At 42.9% G+C, this 21,703-nt stretch overlaps 1 protein-coding gene across 2 annotated transcripts in view; it reads left to right on the forward strand.

The window, feature by feature from the left end:
* The window catches only part of LNX1 (ligand of numb-protein X 1), a 119,539-nt gene that overhangs the window by 41,266 nt on the left and 56,570 nt on the right, over window positions 1-21,703 (forward strand). Inside the window, exons 2-3 of one of the 2 annotated variants that reach the window (XM_071432382.1) lie at window positions 132-278; window positions 13,171-13,651. In XM_071432382.1, the coding sequence (XP_071288483.1) occupies window positions 13,266-13,651 (386 nt within the window). In that variant the 5' untranslated portion in view covers window positions 132-278; window positions 13,171-13,265. Of the gene's footprint in view, window positions 1-131; window positions 279-13,170; window positions 13,652-17,058; window positions 17,576-21,703 lie in introns of those variants that run through there. The other variant, XM_071432384.1, reaches the window with a different exon arrangement.

Here is a 21,703-nt window from a genome sequence, read left to right on the forward strand (position 1 = left end):
ACTATTGTATGAGCAACCTGCACACGCTTATCTGCCTGCAGGAGACATGATCGGGAGGGCGTGGCCTTTTAAACCTTAAATTGCTCAGGTTTATGCAATTCAGCTTTTCTGTGCCTTCTGTCGTGCCACAGGCTTCGCCATCTGACACGGGCAGCAGCGCTGTGTGCCTGCAGCTGGGCCTGAGCCCAGGCCCTGCCCAGCCATGCCAGCCCCTGCCTGCTGATTCTACACCTGCACCACGCCCTGCAGTGCATGAGAGACGCGGCAAAGCCACACACGTGAGTTGAAAGGCTTGTATCTTCCTTTGCCCTGCTCCTGCTTTTCCCCTTGAGCTTGGTGTGAGTTCTTCCAGAGGAGCAAAGGTGCAAAAAATGCTCTGGTATACAAACCAGCCCTGTTTAGTGGTGGGGGAGTGGGTCCAAATCTCAGCCTGCACACTCTAGAGTGCCATGCAGCCAGGCAGTGATAAATATCTACTGTGTCTGTCATTAATGATTCAGCTTCCCCATAGCCTAATGTAGAGTTTGCTTTATATAACATACCCGTAGGTTGCTGTTCTTCTTGGTAGGCACTGTTAAAATACTACTTACATACATACATGCTGGTAGGCAAAAACACTGTTTAGTTCATAGCCTTTTTGTTAGCTAGATGTGCTTGAGTTTCTGTCCTCCCTGTTGCTAAGAAGGTCTATTTCTTCAGTAAAGTGTGTTGAAATCCAAACAATTGTTTGTGGAGAGGTGCCATTTGTACTGCAGCTGCTTTAGCCCATCGCTTTATTAATCCTCTGGAAACCCATTTCTTCCCCTCCCCCAGGTTAAAACCCACAAAGTCTCGCTGCAGCTGTAGGAGGTAAATTGAGGCTACATTCACCACTGCTGTATCTTCCTGCTTAATTTTATGCATAGAACTGCAGCTGAGGTGAGAAAAAAAAGAGAACTTGATTTCATTTTTAGCTTTAGCTCATGCTCTTCTCACTTAAGCTTACACTCAGTTCTTTACTCAAAACATCTTGTAATTCAGTACCAGTATACGCAGCAGTTGCAAACCTGTGAATATATGTGAATAGGCATACTTTCTTATAAGTTTTATTTCTACCAAAAGACTGATTTTTCCTGTGAGAACGTGTATATTCTCAGTGCCAACTCAGAACCCAGAACAGCAATGAGGGTACGTGGACATCCTCACCCACCAGAATGTATACTCTGAGTACTCAGTAGACAAGAGGTCCAAGTACATAAATCAGAAGGACCTGTTCACATGTTTAAACTTCTTAATGTTTTGGATTTTATGTTTTTAATGACCAGGGATGGACTGCGTGCATCAAGCTCTCAGCCACTTTTACATCTGCCAAAGAAAAACACAAAAACCAGAAAAGGTGCATATTAAACTTGTATGTCATGTTCTTCTATGATGCCTGATGACTAGGAAAGGGCTCCTTCAACAGCAGGAAAAACAGGATAACCTTAGGTGACTGTACTGGGCACCATGCAAGGCACTTGCTTTCCCAAAATCTTTTGTAGAAATGGAGCTCCCACTGCCCAAATACTTTTCATTTGCTCATTCAGGTTCATGCAGAACAACATCAAGGCAGTTCCATCACTTCATTGAAACAGCAGTGTCTCTTATCTGCTGTTGTTGGAAAAGCACAAATGCTGGCCTGCAAATAAAAGCCAGAAATCACTGTCAGGAATTTGGAAAGCTGCTGATGTGTGAGGAGTTGTATCCTCAATACTCCCATCTACTTTCCTGAGACTGAAAATTCTTCTTAAGGAAGTGATCTCTTACTAATTTGCTATTTTATTCTTCCACCCCAAACCTCAGAGCCTACGTGTATTTTCCAAAGATATAAATTGAATCAATCTGGGAAAGCTTGTCTCATTGTTGTCTTATCCTTGCCCCCTGAAAATACTCTCCCACTGCTAATTTCTCTTCCTTGTTTGTGGTCCTGTGGAAGTGTCCTCCCCTTTGCTCACATGGGCTCTGCTTTTGTAAGGGGGTTCCAAGCCCATGTGTTTGAACATTAACTGCATCAGGACTTTGTTGTAGCCTAGAGTTGGAAAGAGGAATGTTCCTGGCTCTGAGTTGTGATCATCTACTAGAAAAGAAAATTGAATTGTGTTTTGGAAGAAGCTTGAATGTGCTGGCGTCTTCCGTAGCATAGCTTTTCTTTAGTAAAATGGAAATAAATTTTGCATGCAGGATGAGATGATAGATTAGCTCCATTTCACTGCAAACCAGGAAATCAAGCAGCATTGTTTCCAGAAGGAAAGTAAATTAATACAGGCTTTCAAATGTAGAGAGTCTCCTCAAGGCTGGCTGCTGGAGGGGGAAGCATTTTGGTATTTCTGGAGATGTCAGCCTTGTCTGCAGGGCTGGGTGCTGCCACCTGGCTCCTCTCACTGTCAGGGCAGAGGGAGGCCTGTGGCTGATTTGGAGGGACTCTGTGGCCAGAGGGGGGGACACTGGTGTCCTGCAATGCAGTCTGACTGAGCACTTGTTTGCAGTTCTTTCACAGAAATTAGAAGCTGGGATAGACGCATATGCAGTTGATCTTTCCAAGGCTTTCCCTAAAGGCTCAACCTGAATCTGCAAAAGCAAGCATTATCTGAATCATGGGATTCAAAAGGATTCAGCACAGAAAACAAACTTTCACCTTCAATACATTTTTAGGGAATGGTTAGTTGGCAGTTCCTGTTGTGTACAACTGCTTCCTGCTGTGTACTGTTCTCATCCCAATGAGTAAAAATCAATTCCTCCTTTATAAGGAGCTAAATACTCAAACTTCCTATCTGTCTAGCTGCTCATGGAATCTCATTTGTCCTCCAGTTTCATTTTAATACACCCACAAGATTCTTACTGAAACAAAGATTCTTAATAAAATAAATGGGTTTTATCTGCCAGAAATTTCTTATTAAGGAATGCTTCCTATTTCTCTGTCTGGATTGGTATATCTTTCAGAAAATGGCTTGTTTGAAAGCAGATAAATTTTGATTGATTTTAGATATAATTCCTGTCTACTTTTTGCTTATCTTTTCCCTAACCTTTTGTTTTCTATGCTTACAGCTGCATGGTATAGATTGTGTTGAAATGCTGATGTTAAAAAAGTATAGGTGATCCTATTATCTTATTTTATTTTCTACTACAAAGCTGATTTTGTACTATATATTTCATAGTATCAGTTCTCACAGGATTTTACAAGTAGAACCCAGTGCTGGAAAGTATAGCTTTGGGTTCTCATAGTTTCAGTCTGAGAACTCATCTAATCACACTACTGCTATTTAAAATAATATCTCAGTTTAGATCCAGTCAAAAAGGGTCTGAGGCACTGAAATAAATATGACTTGTAGGAGGAATTTCAAAGAATTAAAAAATCCCCTTGCCTGCCTGCACACAGCAGATAACATCTGATTGTGAGAAAGGATGCAGGAAGCAGGACAATTTGAGCATGTAATTCCTAATTGGTTTCTCATCACGGGGCTAACAGCACACAATTGGTTTTCATACCCACAGAACCGGTTCTGGAAGCAGATATTAACTCAGCCACAGACGTAACTATCTTTCCCAGGCTGGTGTCCCTTGTGTGTCCTGGCTGACAGAACCTTAGTAAGCCTGTTGTTGTTAAGGGGAATATTACAAGGCCATCAGCAACACATGCATGTTAATTAGCAATGGGCTTTGGGGGAGTTCCCATGAGGCCCCAATTAAAGCAGTGATGAATCAAGTCCAGTGAGTAGTACCACACTCAGGGATGTTGTTTCCCAGCACTGAGCAGATGAAGACAGAACCAGGCTTTACAGGATGTGTTTTGGTGGCTAAGGGTTTGGTCACTATAATAAACAAAATTTACTTGCTGAGACTTTTGTTGGGCAGGGAGCTTAGTCATTATCCTGCTACAAAAAAAAATAAAATGCCCTGGAACAGAAACTATTGCACAGCCTCATCTAGAAAGATCTGCTTCCACTCCTGCTTGAATACTTTAGGTTTCCCCAGTTCTTTCCATTTTAAACTGAGCTATAAGCTCTACTGCACACCGGACTCCCAAATGAGCAATAGGGACTACCAGCAGATATAATGGGCGCTGTCCGCACTACTTTGTAAGAGAGGTCTGTTCAAGAGCCAAAATGTAACTTGTGTCAGCCCCAGAAAACTGATAGCCAGACCACAGTAACTGGGCTGCTGGGTTCAGCCTCTTCAGTGTCCAGTATATCTCCCTCTTCCCAAGAGTACATTTTTCTTAAATGTGATATTCAGTACTCAGAGTGCACAAAATTGTAAGGTCATCAACGTTTCTTTCCCTTGTCCACCAGAATTTCTATTTATGGCTGCATCTTTTTGGAGGTTGCCCCTAGGCTGTACCACTCCTCTAAGTTGTTGAAATTTACTTGCTGATTACCTTACCAGGGCTTATGCCCTCCTTTATCCAGGGTCCTGAGTGGGACTGGCCCCCAGCAGTTGTGACCCTGGGACTGAGTGGCAAGGAATGCCTTCAGACTGTGCTATTTTAAACAGCAGTGTCACTGTGCCATGCAGTTCTTCAATAGGGACCATTTTTTCTGCTTAGGATTTGTTTATTTCGTCATTTTTGTGGACCTAAGTAGTAGGAGGAGGAAAGAATAAGATACAAGTATAATTTAAGTTATAGACATTTACAGACCTATAATTTTAATTGTATATAGTATATAATATTTAACAATTTTCATTATTTAATAATGTATAATATAATAATTACATCTAAATCATAGTATGGGAGTTAGGTGAAACATAAATAAACTTGAGATACAGATGATTACATCCTTGTTCCACTGAATTTGCTTAATTTTTCCTTTGAGTGCAATGAGCCAGAGGTTTTAACCCAGGCATTTGCTTCTATTTTTTAGACAAGTTGCTCTGGGGAGCCAATTGCTCCAAGTTGCTGCTGTCCCCCCTGTGGGTGCATGTCCATAAAGCAGAGAATGCAATCCTAGAAGTCAGGAGTTTGTGAGGGCTTCCCCTCAGATAGGTCTAAGAGCATCTCTGTGGTCACCTTGCTGCACAAGGATTCCTGTGACAGAATCTGGGCACTGGCCCCACAGGCATGGGAGCAGCCAGCTGCCCCTTCCCCTGCTCACCTAACCAAGTAGGTGCTTCTAACTATGCGGGTTGCTTCTAAAAAAAGGTCCCCACAGGGTGTTGTGAGAACTCATTAAGCAGTTTGCCAAGTATTAAGAAACTCCTGGATCAGAGAAGCAGTTGTAAAGGCACAGTGTAATTAAAGCACAGTTTACTTTATTATGTGTTATTAGCAGGGTTATCCATCACATGCTCTGTGCTTTGTAGTTATTAAATGTTATCTCGTGGTCACATGCGAGGAGATGCTGTGTGGTCTGAGGGTGGCAGGTACCATGGCGTGGGAGCCAGGCTGAGGTGTAAGGTTTCAGTGTCCTGAGGGGAAGAAGTCTTCCACTTCTCTTTTGCTCCCTCTTCATCTGCTCCCTCTTCATCTGCTCTTTCTTCTCTCCCCTCTCTGGGAGAGTAGTAGCATCACCCACCTTCCTTGCTGACCCACTTGGGGCCCTGGGAGAGGATTGCAAAAACAGATTAAGATTTACTGTGAAGCTGTATTAAGTTAAGATTTTCACAATCCCATGCAATTTACTCTGCCTATTGTATTTTTATTTTAAAGGTAAGTAGGGCAGCCTGCACAGAGCACACGTGGTCTACAGTGCCCATTGCAGAGACACAGCAGACACACCTGCAGCAGGGACCAGGGATGCTCTCCCTCATGCAGTTTGCATTCTGTACCTGTTCCTGGCCTCCCAGCATCTTAGAAGGCAGCAGGGACACATTTGTCCAGCCACAAAAATACAGTTCTGTCATCTGCCTAAATGGCTGAAAGCAAGTTTGAGGTATTTGTGAGGCTGCCAGTATTGGCAAAGCCAGCCGGAACAATCAGCCAAATCGGAGTGGAGGTGCACCTTTTGTTACATAACTAGCCATGTCATTTTGTAATTTACAATGTGAAATGCCAATGGCATTTATTATGTCAATTAGGATGAGCATATGTTTAGGAAGCCCTTGAGGAGTCAATCATAATTGCTCACATAGCCCTGCTTCCACCACATGATTGACTTCCTTTGAGCAGGTAGACTGTGTGCCTTTGGGAAGCAGTTACCCACAGCCTGCCCATTTTGCTACAACTCATCTTCGCTCTTGGAGTCTGAGCTTTTAGTTCTGGCATAAGTCTGGGCTTACTGAGCTTTGACAAGAGGAAGAAACAGAAGTTACTACCTTAACCATCAGTATTTGACAACTAGAGGCATGCCAGCAACAAGTCTTCTTGGAAGTATTACTTTCTACTGAGGTGAGTTCATTCCTAGGACATTTTCCTTATGGTAAGGAATACTTAACCTGACAGATATGTACTGTCTTACTCAGATCTTCTCTTCACTCAGATCTTGTCCAGCTGTTCCTAATATTGTCAGTACTTCTGGGCTGATTTTTTTATTTTATTTTAACATGCTGAGTAAAGTTTTGTATCCATGAAATCATCAGAAGGAGCAATCCAGGTTTGCGTGGGCATGTGAGAGACAGACAAAACAGCCGAATATATTTCCATACATTCCCAACAGGCATTTCAGCTACATAATTCCACAACAAAAAACTTTTTCCAACATTGGTTAATTCTGTAAATTCCAGCATGAGCCACAGAGAAGAGAATTCTTTTCAAACAGTCTGGTTCTGGTTTTAGAAGTTACTTTGTGTGCAGGCACAGTATGACATTGCTGTTGGGTCTCACAGCTTGAGCTACAACTTAAAAAGTTGGGGTTATTCACCTACTGTACTGTACCAATGGATTTTTCTATTCAGTTGGAAATGCCTTTCATCACTAAAGGCTCTGCAAAGTACTTTGATTGTTATAAGTTCTAAGACTTTTTGACTATTAATAACTTTGGAAAAACAGCTGTCTTAAAACTGGGGCCAGGCAGAGGAGAGGTTTTGGAGCTCCTGTTTGTTGTCTCAGACACATTCTGTACTGATGTGCTGAACTTTTAAATACAATTATTTTCCTCTAAGAGCTAGTTATAACAGTCTTTCCTATCATCTTAAAAGTCAAGATGAATTCTTACCTGCTAAAATGATATCTCCAGGATTCACAACTCTCCTCCAGCTACTGGCTTTTTACCTGAAGGTATGTATCTTGCCTTTGCCCATAACAAATCTCCATCTAATTACACATCAGGCAGAAAAAAAATGTTGTGATTCTTCTTTAGTCAGAATAGATTTAAAAATAAGTGGAAAAGCAGGGGAAAAAAAGAGAGAGTAGACTATACATAGGAGGAATTCTGGTCAGAAGGCATGATGATAAGATTTTGGGCACTTAATGTTTTATAAACTTCCTTCAAATAAGGTTTCAAGTCTAGGCAAACTGATTCACCCCTTTGGCCTTTAGTGCAGCTATGCCAAGATTGGTGCAAATTCTTCCATGATATTTTATAACCAGGTCTTTGAAATGTGAATCACTGCCTTTTTAAATCTAAAATACTGTATAATACATATTATTGAAGTGTGGATCACTCTATAATGTTTTCCACAACTGTTGTATAGTACCACCTTGGAAAGTAAAGTCAGTGTAATCTATAAAAAACTTCAGTTTGAGAGAAGCAGTTGGTACAGGCCATGGTAATGGGAAACCTGGGAGGCTGTTACAAGGGAAGACGCTTTGATGAAAGGTAGGAACTCAAAACAGTTACCATTTTACTAATGACAAATAGTTTTCTAAAAGCATTCAACCTCATACTTCATTATAAAACCATGAATATTAAATAAGTGATGTGATCTTGCAACCCAGATTCTGGCAGGAGCAGTAAGCTCACAGCTAACCCTGCATAACTGGAGGACTGTTGTGCTTTTGCTTGAGAGGGTGAGGAGGAACCTCTGCTCCCTCCTAGCCATGAACCACTCATCTCCCCAGGGAGGGTGAGCCACTAGATGGGGACAATGCCCACATCTAACCTGCCCACATCTAGCAGTGGCAGTTGGGCTGAGGCTTCATTAAAGAGCTAATTCTGTAACTGTGCAAGCTGTTCAGCCTCCTAGCAATTTGATGTGCATATTTTTTAACACAGACAGACAAGATGGCAGTCTCCAAGCCCTCTGCAAAGATGCTGATTATCAAGGAAGGCAGGTATTGGCTGCAGCATGCTCACAGCTAGCGTGGTGAAAGGAAGGCCAGGTAAAAGCATCTCTGGAAGAATAAGGAGCCCCTACCCTTACCTGGCAGCTGTGAATGCTGCTGTGGCAGGGTGGTTTCCTTACATGCCTGTGGACCAGCCCCTTTGGCCATCCACTGCCTTACTGACCCACATAAATGGATGGCTGTGAGTCACTCAGAGATGCACATTTGTAGGAGATAAGAGCCCATGCTGGGGGTGGGGGAGGGATGCAGAATGACTTTGCTATCAAAATTTAGCTAAGAAGAGTACAACAGCTCTGTCAGTAGAGCCTCCGAATCCCACGGGTTGTACAACAGAGAAACAGGGTGTGAAAAGGTATCTGTTTTAATCTGCAGATACAGGATTTGTTATACATGTGCTCTGGGTGTGTATAAAACAGGAACATTAATAAAAGGTGTCCCTTAAACACAGAGAGAAAACCAAGCTACCATACCAACTATTTGTCAATCTTACTCTGCTATTTAGAATCCATTTCCTTCATACATGCTGGCCACTCTTACCATTGGCTGAAGATTTCATTACCACCAAGCTGTACTACTTCAGAATGAACTACTGGAGCTAAATTCCTCTTACTGCTCTGCAGCTCATCTGTTTTGCTCCTCTGTTTTCCAGTGATGCCTGCTCACTGCCTTATCTTTCTTCATTTGTGATTTAAGCCAGCAGCTGCTCTTCCAGGCTCCATGTCACTGTTTGTCTGGCCTTTAGGCATTGGTTTTATTCTTTTTGTGATAGCCACTTCCACAATCTTAATTGTTTTTCCCTTAGCTTTTGTTACTCATTTTCTGCTACCTGAAGTTTCTCCCATTTTGTGCTGTGCTACTTCAAGTGCAGCCTCCTGACCTGCAGGTTAATATTTGACAGTGGCTGGGCAGAGGCAGTGGGGCTCTGCCACTCTGCTTGGCAAGCCCTCTTCTTGCTACTCTGCTGCCAGTGTAACTGTGGTGGTAAGTCAGAATTTAGCCTAAAGATTGGTTAAATGCTTCACTGGGATGGGATAACTATGGATTTGTTATTGCAAGGAGATGAAAGGCATTCTCTCTACCTACTCTTCGTGTTTATTGTCCAGGCTTTTTGTGAGGGTTTGTTCTGTTATTCTCATAAGTGCTTCTGGTGGCTGCAAATTCCTAAGCAGTGACGACCAGTAAGATGCAAACTTCTTCAAATCATTACAGCCTGTTAGATAACTTTTTAAAAAATGTGTTATCATGACAGTGCTTTTCACTGTGGTCACGGCCCTGAGGTTTTTTATGCCTGATGTGACCATTATCATTTCAGCTTGTGGCTGAAAACTTGGCAATGTGGATATCCAGATAACAATGTTCTTCCTTCATCATTTGCACTGTATTCTTGTGCTTCAGGTCTCTGCCTTGGACTGAAGCTTGGTTCACCACAGTGTCACAGCACTGTGACATTCTTACAAATAGATTGATTTTCTTTATCCAAGCCAGTCTGTGCTAGGTGCTGTAAAACTATGCTAAATCTGGGACCTGAGTTGTTGAAAGCTTCCTGCACAGCAGGGAAGTGGCAAATGCTGGTGATGTCTGCTTAGGCATGGGACCACACCTCCTCTAAAAGCTTCTCCTGCCAATGATCCTTGCAAGAACCACCCTCTGTCAGTATGGCTCTGACTACAAGAAGCATGAGACTGCCAAGGTGATATCCATGTTCCACTGAGGCTGCCAGTGGTGGCTGACACCAACTCAAAGGAACATAGGATTCCTTCCCTCTGTTTTCTTGTCTCTTCCTCCCTCAAGGACAGGGCTTGAAGAATAGAGGTTCAGCCAGGAAATTATTACCTTTCCTGTTTCACTGTGGTTTACCATCAACCTATGCAGGTTTTCTTGCTCAAAGTGTATTTTTGTTTTTTACTCATAGGTACTGGAAGAAGTAGAAAGATGAACTAGCAACCAATAGCTTGAATTTAAATCCCTTCTCACCTCTCATCTACAATATTCAGGAGGAATTAAGACTTTAAGCTTCCTAAAAGGACATGATACTAATTATGTAGATATTATATGACAGCACATAAATGTTATAAGTACAAGTGACTTCAAACATTGTAAAGAGCATCTGCCTCTGACTGAATCTGTGTGACAGTTCCATCCCACGCCCTCCATGCTAACACTTTTGGTGGGATAATCACTTCCCAAAGATGGCAATCATTCCATTGCTTGATATGTCCAGCAGTTTATGAAGGTTCATGGGTGAATGTGGACCAAGTTAGCCAGAAGGGGCTGAGATTTTTTTTCCAGAGTTTATATTAGTATGTAGTCAAAATTTTCTAAATAATAGACCTCATAGGACTTGAATTTCATGTTCTAAAACTCAGTGCCTGTTACTAATAAATGTGGATAGTTTTGTTTCCCTGTGCTGTAGCAAGTATTTATAATTTATGTAAACATTGTAAAATTCAGGTACAGCTCCTCATACCTGCCCTTTTCCACTAGCATTGCATTATTAGTATGTCAGATTGATAAAGCATATCTGTAACGTGGCCAGGACAGTCAGACTTTGACTCCTCTAGGGCTTCTCTCATCATTTTTGCTGCAGCAGAACATGGCCTTAGGGCAGTGGTGCTTCTCTTTCTCTGTTGTCATTGAGAAAAATAATTGCAGTAGCTTTGGAGCTGTAGTACTGTTTCCAGAGGTAGCTAATTGCTGTGTTGGATATGTGGAAGTGGAGGAGAGGTACTTCCAGGGTTAGGGCATGAGGCTGGGAAGGGATGGCTCCGATGCTCAGATGTTCCTGGGGGCTGCTCTTTCCTCAGAGCAGGGCTTCGGCTTTAGCTTTCAGGCTGGCTGATGGGAGCTGTGTGTTGGGTCTCCTGCCAGCAAGCAGCAAGAATTCTGTCCTTGAAAACATCCACGAGGCAACAAAATGCTGGAGTTGGCTGTATTCTGGTGTGTGGTGCATAGGGCAGGCACCCACAGAGACATCCCTGTGTGCGATGGTGCAAGAGGACGTGGTGGGGGAGTGGAGAAACAGCATGATGCTGCCCACAGCCCTGGTTGCTCCAGGTGCAAGGCATTCTGAAAATGTAAAAGATAACAAAGCTTATAGCACAGTGCTATTTTTGTCATGCTTTATTGGTTTCTAATTCATTTTACATCTATTTTAAGAATCATGCAAGTTCCCAAGCCATGTGTTGCCATTATTGCAAGCAGTCCTGTTGACTTGAGATGGCACCCTCCATGAGAGAGGAATGTGGAGAGCATGGACACCCACCACAGCCACCCCACTCCATCTAGAAGTTATCCAAAAGCTTCCTACAGGAGCCACTTACAGTACCCAGATAGTCTCCACCCCTGATAATTTTTTATCTCATTTTATTTTGCTGTGTGTCACGTTAGTAGAATTAAATAATAATTCCTATATTAAGATAACAGGTGGAGCTGCTACCTGCACTATGGAGAGATGTTTGTTTCTTTAAAAATAGCTTTTTATAAAGCTCTGGTGAATATTTTTACAAGAGGAAACATTTGACCCAGTTTGGTGTATTTTAAATATTTGCAAGGGTTCTAACAGGCAATGATTTTAATTCCAGTGAAGCTACTGCTAATCAGGAGACAGAGCTTATGCAGAACTCTCTCTTGCAAGCAAAAACAGGCGCTTAACATAATTGCTTCATAAGAATAAACCTAGCAAAACATTGAAGAGAATGTTTGACATTTAAACATCTGGTTAGTGTTAGTGGGGCTATTATTTTACCTTCATGCCAGAAAAACCTGCCATGTTAAAGTTTGATTTCTCAGGTTTAGAACCCATGAGCTTTGCATAAAAATAAGGGTTTATTTATATGAAAATATGCTCTGTCATAGTCAGATTTTTCTTATTATTCTTTCCCTCGTTTGCCCTCAGACATGGGTGTCTGAGGCTGACACATTGTCTCAGCAAATTAAGTCAAGCTGAAAGCAAGGGTACAGTGTTAACGCAGAGCAGCAAATAAGATTTACATTTTCAAGCAAGAGCAGTAATTAGGCCATTGCATATTTTATATCTTCATGTTTATTTTCAGAGTGGTGTATCAAAATAAGCATAGAAGTAATGAGACATAAGTGCTCCAACAAGCAGTTGGGGTTCATCAAGTAAAAACTACAAATTACTCTTTGGTTTTACTGCCACCCACAGAGTTTACATCTTTAAAATACCAGCAGGCAGGTGTTGTGGCCAGAGCTAATTGGGTTTTTAGCTAGGGACATACTGGGTTTCTGTATGACAAATTATAAAGGGAATAGGCAATCCACTACTTAGCATTGTGCTGTGGACTTCAGTATGTAAGGTGTTAGATTCTTTGCAGAGCAAATGAAGTTTTGAACTGATTATGCTGCTGCAGATGGCTATAACTGTTTGACTTCAGGCAGGCAAACTTTGAATGCAGGGGTCCAGGTCCATTGCTGCTGTAGTATGAGAATGGTCTACAGGGCCCCAAGCTCTAAATTCTCATCACCCAAATTATCCTCCCTCTGGCTACAATACAGTGTTTGTATGCTTGTGTGTATTAGGTGAAGCTGCTGCTCTCCCTTGCTGTGCTGAACAGGCAATTTGGCCAGCAACCTTTATTCTTACCTGTATTTCTGCACACAGTCTTGCAGTGTTTGCCCACACACAATGTTACTTTTCTGGCAGAAGTAATGTGGCCACAAAGTCATCTGACTGGAACTGCAATTATATGCTAATTTAAGGTTTTCAACCTTTAAATGCCTGTAGTATTTCTCCCTATTTTGATATATTCCTTTACAATGAAAGTATCTGTGTAAATTAAGCTAGATTTATGAGAAAATATGTCCCTGGAGTTAATTATCTCTTTTTTTTCTGCCCCCTTCTTTGCTTCACTCTCCCATCCCAAAGACACAGTCCTTTCCTAGTACCTGATATGTACTTTGTATCCAGCTACACACTGCAAGTATGGTAAGGAAACACAACCCAGAGCATAATCCTTCACCTTTCCTCCCCACAGATCTGACAGCACACGAGCCTTGCTACAGCTCTCACAAACAGAAAACGGGTTGGGTGTTTCCACCTGCCCCCTTTTGAATTGCATCAATTCTGATTATGAGCCAGAAAGAAGAAGAAATGGAGGATAGCTCCGCGCCACTCTGTGTCACCTGCGGCCAAGCGCATTTACCGGAAGAAAACCACTTGTACAGCTACACCGAAGAAGTCGATGATGATCTGATATGCCACATTTGCCTGCAACCTTTGCTTCAGCCATTAGACACGCTCTGTGGTCACACCTTCTGCGCAGCCTGCCTTACAAACTTCCTTGTGGAAAAAGACTTCTGTCCCATGGACCGCAAGCTTGTGATTCTCCAGACGTGCAGGAAGTCCAGCATACTAGTGAATAACCTCCTGGACAAGCTAATGGTTAGCTGCCCTTTCACAGAACACTGCTCAGAGGTTGTGCAACGTGGTCACCTTGAACAGCATTTCCAAACCCAGTAAGTTGTTGTTGACAGACGTTTTTTCACTCCTTTTTTTGAGCAGAGGAAAAGATATCTTCAATTAATACTGGTCAAAATAGACAGTTAATGTAAAGAAAGAGTTGTTTATTTCACTCCCAATGAACACAGCATCATTAATTTTGAGCTGAATTTAGTCCATTTATAGTCCAAGGCATAGGCTATATCTTACTTTTTTTAGAATCAAATGCATTAATGCATGTAAGGTACTTCATGCTATTGTTAGCAGTTCTGGGTGAATACTTTGTGGTTAGCTGCACAATAACAATGTGTATGTAGTCCAAAGTGATCTGCATGTTTTGGGAAGCTGAACTATTATAAATATTTTAATAGCACATTAAAGGTTTTATAATTGCCCTTTCTTCAAACATTTTTTGAATCACAAATGACCTATATGAGAAGTAGAGCAGAAAATATTCCAGTTTGGTATTGGTCTTTGAACCTGAGTGCTCCCTTTTTCCAGGTGAGCACTTACCCAGGGCACCATGGGGCTCGCAGAGAGACAGAGTCTGGAAATCTGGCTGGAATCCCTCTCCAGCCTTATACCTCCTGAGGTAGCCAGGAGCCCCTCAATCCTGCCTCTGGGAGAGACCTCTCCAGGGAGTGGTTTGGTTCCCCTGCAATGAGAGAATGGAATGATTCTCTGTTTTACAGAGTAAAAGTATGTGCTGCTGCTTTTGTCTTGCATGTTCTGCCTTTTGTAAGGAAGGCAGAAAGGTAAAGAGGTACTTTCAGGGCTGTGATTTCTGATAGCATACTAACACTTTGGCATAGTCTGTATAACAGCACTTCAGGCCTGAGGAGAGATGGGGTCATCTAAGATGTGCCCTTTTCTGTGAGCTGTATCTATTACCCAGTGAAATTAATTCCCCTGAAGTTTGCAGGTGTAAATCATGGTGCTAGGTGTGTACTTCTGCATGTGCAACATGAAGGAAGCCTTGAGCAGCCAGCGTAGGGCTCCAGACTGTCCTGCACAGACATGGCAGTACTGAGAACCAGAGCATGGCTGGTGAGCCCGAGGGTGGAGGTGTTCTCACAGAGTGCACACTTCACAGCCTGCGAGCCCACAACCAGAAACGGCTCTGCAGCCTGCTCTTCAACGTGTCCTATTTGCACTGGAGACATCATTTCCTGAAGCACCTGGATTCCCACTAGGAACTTACTCACTTGAAGATATTCACTGAGTTATGGTATCCTAACCAACCAAAAATGTGATGATTTTGCAGTACCAAAACCAAAAAAAACCCCACAAACTTTAGCAATGGGTTTATTAATCCCTTGCAAAGGTCATGAGACCACTTTTTACTTGCTGGAGTTTTGGTGTTTGTGCATTTGGGTGCCCTTGTCCCCACATTTCTGGACCTGGCTTTCCCTGTGAGGGTGCTTGTGGCTCATGGTGCAAGAGGCAGTGGCAGCCCAGGCCAGCAGTGCTCTGGGAGTTCCACTGTGTGTGGCTAAGGGGACAAAATAACAGAGTTACTCATAATTTTATGTCTTAGGTCAGTACTTCTCTAACAGGCCTCAAATGTTAATTTCAACAGAAGTGCAGGTAAGGGGACCATCAGTCTTCTGTGAGCAGCTGTCACTGAAATTATGTTTCTCTACATATTCCAACCACAAAATCTTGAACCCCTAGTGCAAATGCCCTTTCCCTTTGCTATACCTATAGCTGAATTTAATGTGATTTAGACCTTCCTGTTTGTCTTCATTTTTTTGACATGATGATGCTGTGGCCATAAAATTAGCAGGACACCCATTCCTAATTTACCCCCAACCCCCAATAAATAAGCAAATTGAAATACTGGGTTTTGCATGGAGGCCACACAGCTAGCACAACTTCTGATTTCTAGTGTTGATTTTCCGACATGGATATGTGCAAGTCACTCCAGTGTCTTAGTTTCTTTTCTGTAAGGTGGTAGTAAAGGTACCCTTCACTACATAACTCAACAGAATTGCACTGCTATCAACAATGATTTGGTCCTGTAAAGGCCTGGCAAGTTTTATTCTAGCACTTCCTGTTGAATGTCAGTGGTTTGGCCTGGATCTTCCCCTCAGGATCCTCAAGATCCTGTTCTTCTGGCTTACTTGGCCTGAGCCTAAGCAGAGATAGAAAGAATTGTCTCAGGAACGTATTCCCACCATCTCTTGCAGTTGCCTCTTCCCTGTGTCAGGTTCCCTGCACCAGTCCCAGGTTTGCAAACCCCAGGAGCAGAAGACTGGAGAGATGCAGTAGGGTCTTCCTACCCTAAAACCTCTAATGTAGTGAAGTACAAAACATTGCAACATAGGCTGGACATTTTTTGTCTTTCTACTCATGACATGGCTTTTCTTTCCTCAGAATGGCTGGGAGTGCTGAGTTACCTTAAGGCCAAAGGGCAGAGACAGGAGAATTGGAAACGACAGGGAACTTCTGCTGTTGGGGGTTTCAGCTTTACAGGGAATAGGTACTGCAATGCCACTAGCATTCCCACTTGAGGGGAGAAATAGGAGGGAACATTCTGAGTGATCCCTAAAGGTGGACTTCTACATCCTTGTGCTTGCAGATGCTGCACAGCACCTTTATTTTCTTTAAGCACAGCATTAATTAATTACATAACACCTAAAGTATGTTATGCCTCTGCCTAATTTAATTGTTGGAAATGCAGAAACCTCTCTTGCCACCCCATCTCCAATTAATGGCAAGGAGAAGAATGTTGTGCTCTGTCATGCCCGGGGACAGATTAAACAGACTGAGCTGAAGCTGTTCTCTTTAAGTCTTGTGAGTCAATAGAGGGAAGGGAAAATGTGTGATTTTTCCTAATTAAAAATACAATAATAATCATAAATATTTGGTGTCTGCAGTGAGAACAGTTCAGAGCCCACCTGATATCTCCAGAGAACATTATTGTGTTCTCAGTGAATAAAATAAAGTAGACTCCCCTAGGGTCACCAGGGTGGTCAGCAGTCCTCACATTACTTGCATTATTCAGGTTCAGACCAGTTCTGATTCTCAGAGAGAAAACAAAAGTTTGCCCTGATTAGAGATGAGGTCACTGATGGGACAAGGTGAGCTTGCTGTTTTATGCTTTGTAATTGATGAGAGAACTTTACCATTTTTTTTAAACACTGGTTACCATGGAGCAGTCAACTGAAAGCATCCTTATTTAAAACATTTGCTCTTGCATCCTTCAAAAAAACCCTGAGAAGAGACGTGTCCTTGGATTATTACAAGATTTATGTTTGTACAAAAATATCTGACCGGATTTGGGGAATTCAGACTGAGATGCAAACAGCCAGCAGTTGGCTGTGATCTTTTGCAGCGTTTTACTTTAAAAAGGTGTGGTCTTCTGATATCGCCTGCTACAAAACTCCACAGGGGGCATTTTTTTCCCCCCCTTGTCAGACAGCTACACCCTTCTGTGATGCAGTTTAGCTCGTAACCCATCTGCTTGTGGGCAGTGATGTAAACATACCAGCTGCCTCTGAAGAACCACTCTGAATCCTGCAGGAGGCAGGTCTCTTCCCCGAGCATCGCTCTCCTCTGCAGCATAAGTCACTGTCTCGCCAACCACGCTGTGCTGTCCCTAAACCCTCACATCTACCCATCTGAGAGTCAGATCAAGTAATCCTCTTACAGGTCAATGATTTTTGCAGTGTAGCTTCGTTTAAGGGATTTAAGCTCGATTCATAATGTGCTACCATTGCGTTGAAATGGAAAGGCTTGCTTAGAAGGGGCTTGGCTGGCACGAAAGCTTCTCGTTGTGTGTCCCACCAGCACAGAGAGACAGTGGGAAGGAGGAAACCTAGCAGCAGTGCCAGCGCTGCACTGAAAATGAAGGCTCTCCTGTTACTGGTCCTACCTTGGCTAAGTCCTGCAAACTACATAGACAATGTGGGCAACCTGCACTTCTTGTACTCCGAGCTGTGAGTACGCACAGTCGCGCTGGCATCGTGCTCTCTGTCTGTCTGTCTGACCCGAGTGGCGGGAAGGGGCTCGCCATGAGCGTGTCGGGGGGTCTGTCTGCCTGTGTGTCTGTGCCTGTGCATACATGTGAAGAAAATCCTGCAACCTCTTGCCAACAGCTTCACACCGTGCTGCTTCCCATCCAGAGGGCTAATAATAGCAGTACGTCCCCATTGCTTTCTGCCTTGGAAGCAGCTCAGACGTACTGAGTGAGGCTGCTTTCTCCCTTATCAACTTGTTTTTCTGTGCTGTTGTTTTACGTGTTCGTTGGTTTGGGGTTTATTTCCATTTCTGAGTCCGTGTTTTTCCTTTTTTCCTGTAAATAGCCTTCTGGGGATCTGGGTATGGGGAGGGCGTCAGAATAGACACCCCCAGTAGAGCACTGTCTGTGTACATGCATAATGTTCTGTGTGTAAAGCTGCATGCCTGTAGCAAAACGCTGAGAAGCCTTTCACCAGAAATAATTCACTTGAGACAGAAGAGAATTTTCCTGTATTTGTGTTTTTGCCCACAGCAGAATGTTATTTTTTCTGTAAAGCAAATTTAACTGTAGCAATCCATTCATATATCTTCATGCTTTTAAAAATCCCACCTCAAACGACCCCATAGCTGGTCTTTCCAACCCATAAAACAAATATTCTATGGTATCTTCTGTAAATGTTACTACTTTAATTTGTGCTTGACTGTTATTGTACTAGTTAGTGGAGCTTTTATGACTAGAAATAGCTATTTGCTTCACTATGTTTTCATTAATTATGTGTTGTTTGTATTTTAACAAATTGTCAACTTTCAAGATTTTCATTGAGATAATGAGTCAAATGTCTAATTCTCTCAAAAATAAAAAGTGACTGTATTATGCCTACAGTGCGAATATTTTAGTAACAGTTGTGAGTAGTACCAAAGAGACTAATTTTCAAATTATTTTGTCTACTGTCAGACAAAAATAGCAATGTTTTGCAGCAACACAAAGTCCCCTTTTGAAATCCTTGTGTGATGTGCATGGCAACTATTAATAATTTAGTCACACTGCGTACAACAGCTTAGGATTTCTGTGTGCTGTAGGTGTTTTTAAACATTTAACAAATCTAGTGTTGAGGGTTGCAGCTATGTCCTCATTTTAATTTACTGGCATTTTGTTTAAGAATGTTAATTTTGAAAAAAAACAAAACCAAACCAAAAAACCACAAACAACAAACTAAAAACAGGCTACAGGAGCAATCAAGCTCAAAACAGGGCAGATGAACACTTATAATGGAAACAATGGCATCTGGGGCATCTAGTTTCCAGGAAAACAAACCAATGAGATTAATCAGAGCACAGGCACAGATGCAGCCTACTTGCTTTTCTTGGGGAATTCAGGTTCACTGATTCTCCCAGGATAAAGGGCTATGATCTTTTCATCTCTTATTTATTTAGCCTTCTAACCCACAGAGATGTTAGTTGTGCTGAATGTCTGCAGTTGTTCTAATGGAGTGGGTGTGGACTGGGGCTTGGACGTGCATCTTCAGTTGTCAGCAATGGGAGGTGCACATCCCCTCTCCAGCACCCAGTCCTGGATGCTATCTGGCATCCTGCTGCCAGGAGCCAGTGCTCAGGGCCTCCCACACCACTCTGCCTCTGGCCAGGGCAGCAGAAAGTGGGATTTACTGGGGCTGACACATTCCAAATGGGCACCAGGCAGTTTGACCTCCTTTCAGAAATTTCTTCTTCCACGTGTATGTAGTGGAGGAGTTATCTCATCATCTCTGGCTGCTGCTGGATGCTGTACAAGGTGTTGATGTACTAATCAGTGGGATGGATTCAAGGTCCTTTCTAATAATAGCAGTTGAAAGAAAAGGAGAAATACTGTTTTCAGTCCTGTTTAATCAGTTTATACGAGTATTATGACCTACAGGTTGCTTCTTCAGTTGGTAGGGCACTGCTCAGACATTTTTAATGAAGTTTTATGAGTGCAGAAAAAACACTGGTGTCCAGGACAGCCTGACACTCAGGGGCATGGGGTAATTTTTGCACCCCAAACAAGCAGCTTTGTAAATCTTTCCCTACAGCTGGCTGAAGAGTCCCTGCTGTGTGTAGTGTGTCTGGTGGCTTGCACCATGGTTACACCTGCTGTGTGTAGTGTGTCTGATGGCTTGCACCATGGCTCAAAACTAGACCATAGTAGGCAGGAAGCATTTTTTTCATTATCACACTATCTTTGGTTGCTGATGAGTACAAATACTGGCCTCAGTCAGGACTCATTATTTTCTTGGCTGTCAGCCAGCAGAAATACTATTTGAGGAGGAAGAGTGGGATGATGGGTTTGCCAGCAACAAGGAAAGAGCTGGAGGACAGTGGGGGACGCAGTTACCATCACTGGTGCTGGCACAAGAGGAAGAATAAGATTCACACTGCCCTCTCTCTCACACAATCCATCTCTTTCCTTCTACTCTGTTCAAAGGTTATGTTATTTGTATTGCATTGCTGAGGTTTGCTTTAGTTCCAGGGCATTTTTGTTCCTAAATGTGGAATAGGCTACTTGGAGAATAGGGATTACAGCATAGCACAAAACCCATCTGGAGAGGCAGGCCCTGGAATCCAGCTAAGAAATAAAGAGATTTTAGGAGATTTGAAGAGGAGAAATGAACCTGGGGAAAGGCTGTGCCAGACCTTTGCACTTCAGCTAGGTGCCACACAGTTGGAAAAGGGAGGTGTGTGGATGTGTTGTAGTGGCACTTTATGGAATAGATGTTAGGTGCCACTATTTTTAGTTTTCTGTTAGCAGTCTGATAATTACAGGTATTCACAGGAAGCAAATACGTGTCCCCTGATGTTGTCACCTGCACTAAAACCACTTCCCTGGCTATTGGCTGTTGTTCTTCCCTAAGCACAGATCTTGACACAGGTGTTGTTCCTGTCCTTGCTCTTTGCCAAATCATGAAGAGCAGCATGTGGAAAGCCAGGGTTCTCCCTTTTGAGGAGAAGACCATGGAAACATCCGACAGAAGAACAAGAGAAACATATGAGATCTTTAGGGATCTCTGGGAGATGGGGGGATGTAGCCACACGATGTCTCGCACCATCGTAAGGGTATACTTGGGTGTTGAGGAAACCCTACCCCAGGATCCATGCCTTCTTCTTCATATACCTGTAAAGACTTGAAAAGGCATCTGTTCTCTTTCTTTCTTATTTAACGTATCTTTAGAGAGGAAATACTTGCCCCAGCATTCTTTTGGGTTGAGGTATGTTATTCCCTCCAGTTAAAAACATGGTGTGTGCGTGGAGAGGCACTGTGGTCACTCTTAGGAGGCTTTCCTGACTGCGATGACCTGGTGACACTGCTCACACCATTGCTATCCCTCTCACTTCATAGGACAAGCTCTGCAGCAGGGTGTTTCTCAATAGCAGGACTTTCTGCACCTTTAGCTCAAAGGGCCGCTTAGAAATAAAACTGAGGGGAGGGAGGTTGCAGGACTGGGCAGTAAATAACCTCACCTTGTCTCCCTAAGGACATCAATGACGTGACAGCCTGGGGTGCTCCCCAGCCTTATCCCAGCTCAGCACGTGGCCGTGCTGGCCGGGCGAGTGCCCGGGTGGTGCTGGACATTGCGTGTGCCCAGCACAGGTCGAGCGCCGGGGAGTCCTTGGCAGCCACTCCTGCTGGCACTCCTTCCCTCCAAGGATTAAACAGCTCCTGGCCTTAGTCCCTGCTGGTAATACATCAGCTAGATCTACCCCACTAATCTGAATCAAGCCATTGTTTTTTAAAATCTTTTGTTTGTTAGGTGGAAATGCACAACCTACTCCCACGTGTGGAAAAAAGTACTTTTTTTCTTATTACCCTTCTTGAGTTTTGCATGAAACAGTCAAAGGAATCTCACCAAATTAACTGGATCCAGTTTCCCCATATAACTTATACAATAACTACTCTCTTAAATTTGAAATCAGCACTTTGGGCTGGAATAACCAGTAAAATTTAGTTTCTCTGTTTATTCAATTTAAAAAGAAGAGATGCAGGTGCGAGCTGTCTTCTAGTGCCATTGAGCACATCTTTTTTATGGTAAAAACAGTGAGGTGCACTCTCCCAGCCCCCTTAGAGCGCTGAACTC

Source organism: Agelaius tricolor, unplaced genomic scaffold (genome assembly GCF_023055355.1).
Source record: "Agelaius tricolor isolate 1412-34295 unplaced genomic scaffold, bAgeTri1.0.p SCAF_8, whole genome shotgun sequence".
NCBI classification, from domain to species: domain Eukaryota; kingdom Metazoa; phylum Chordata; class Aves; order Passeriformes; family Icteridae; genus Agelaius; species Agelaius tricolor.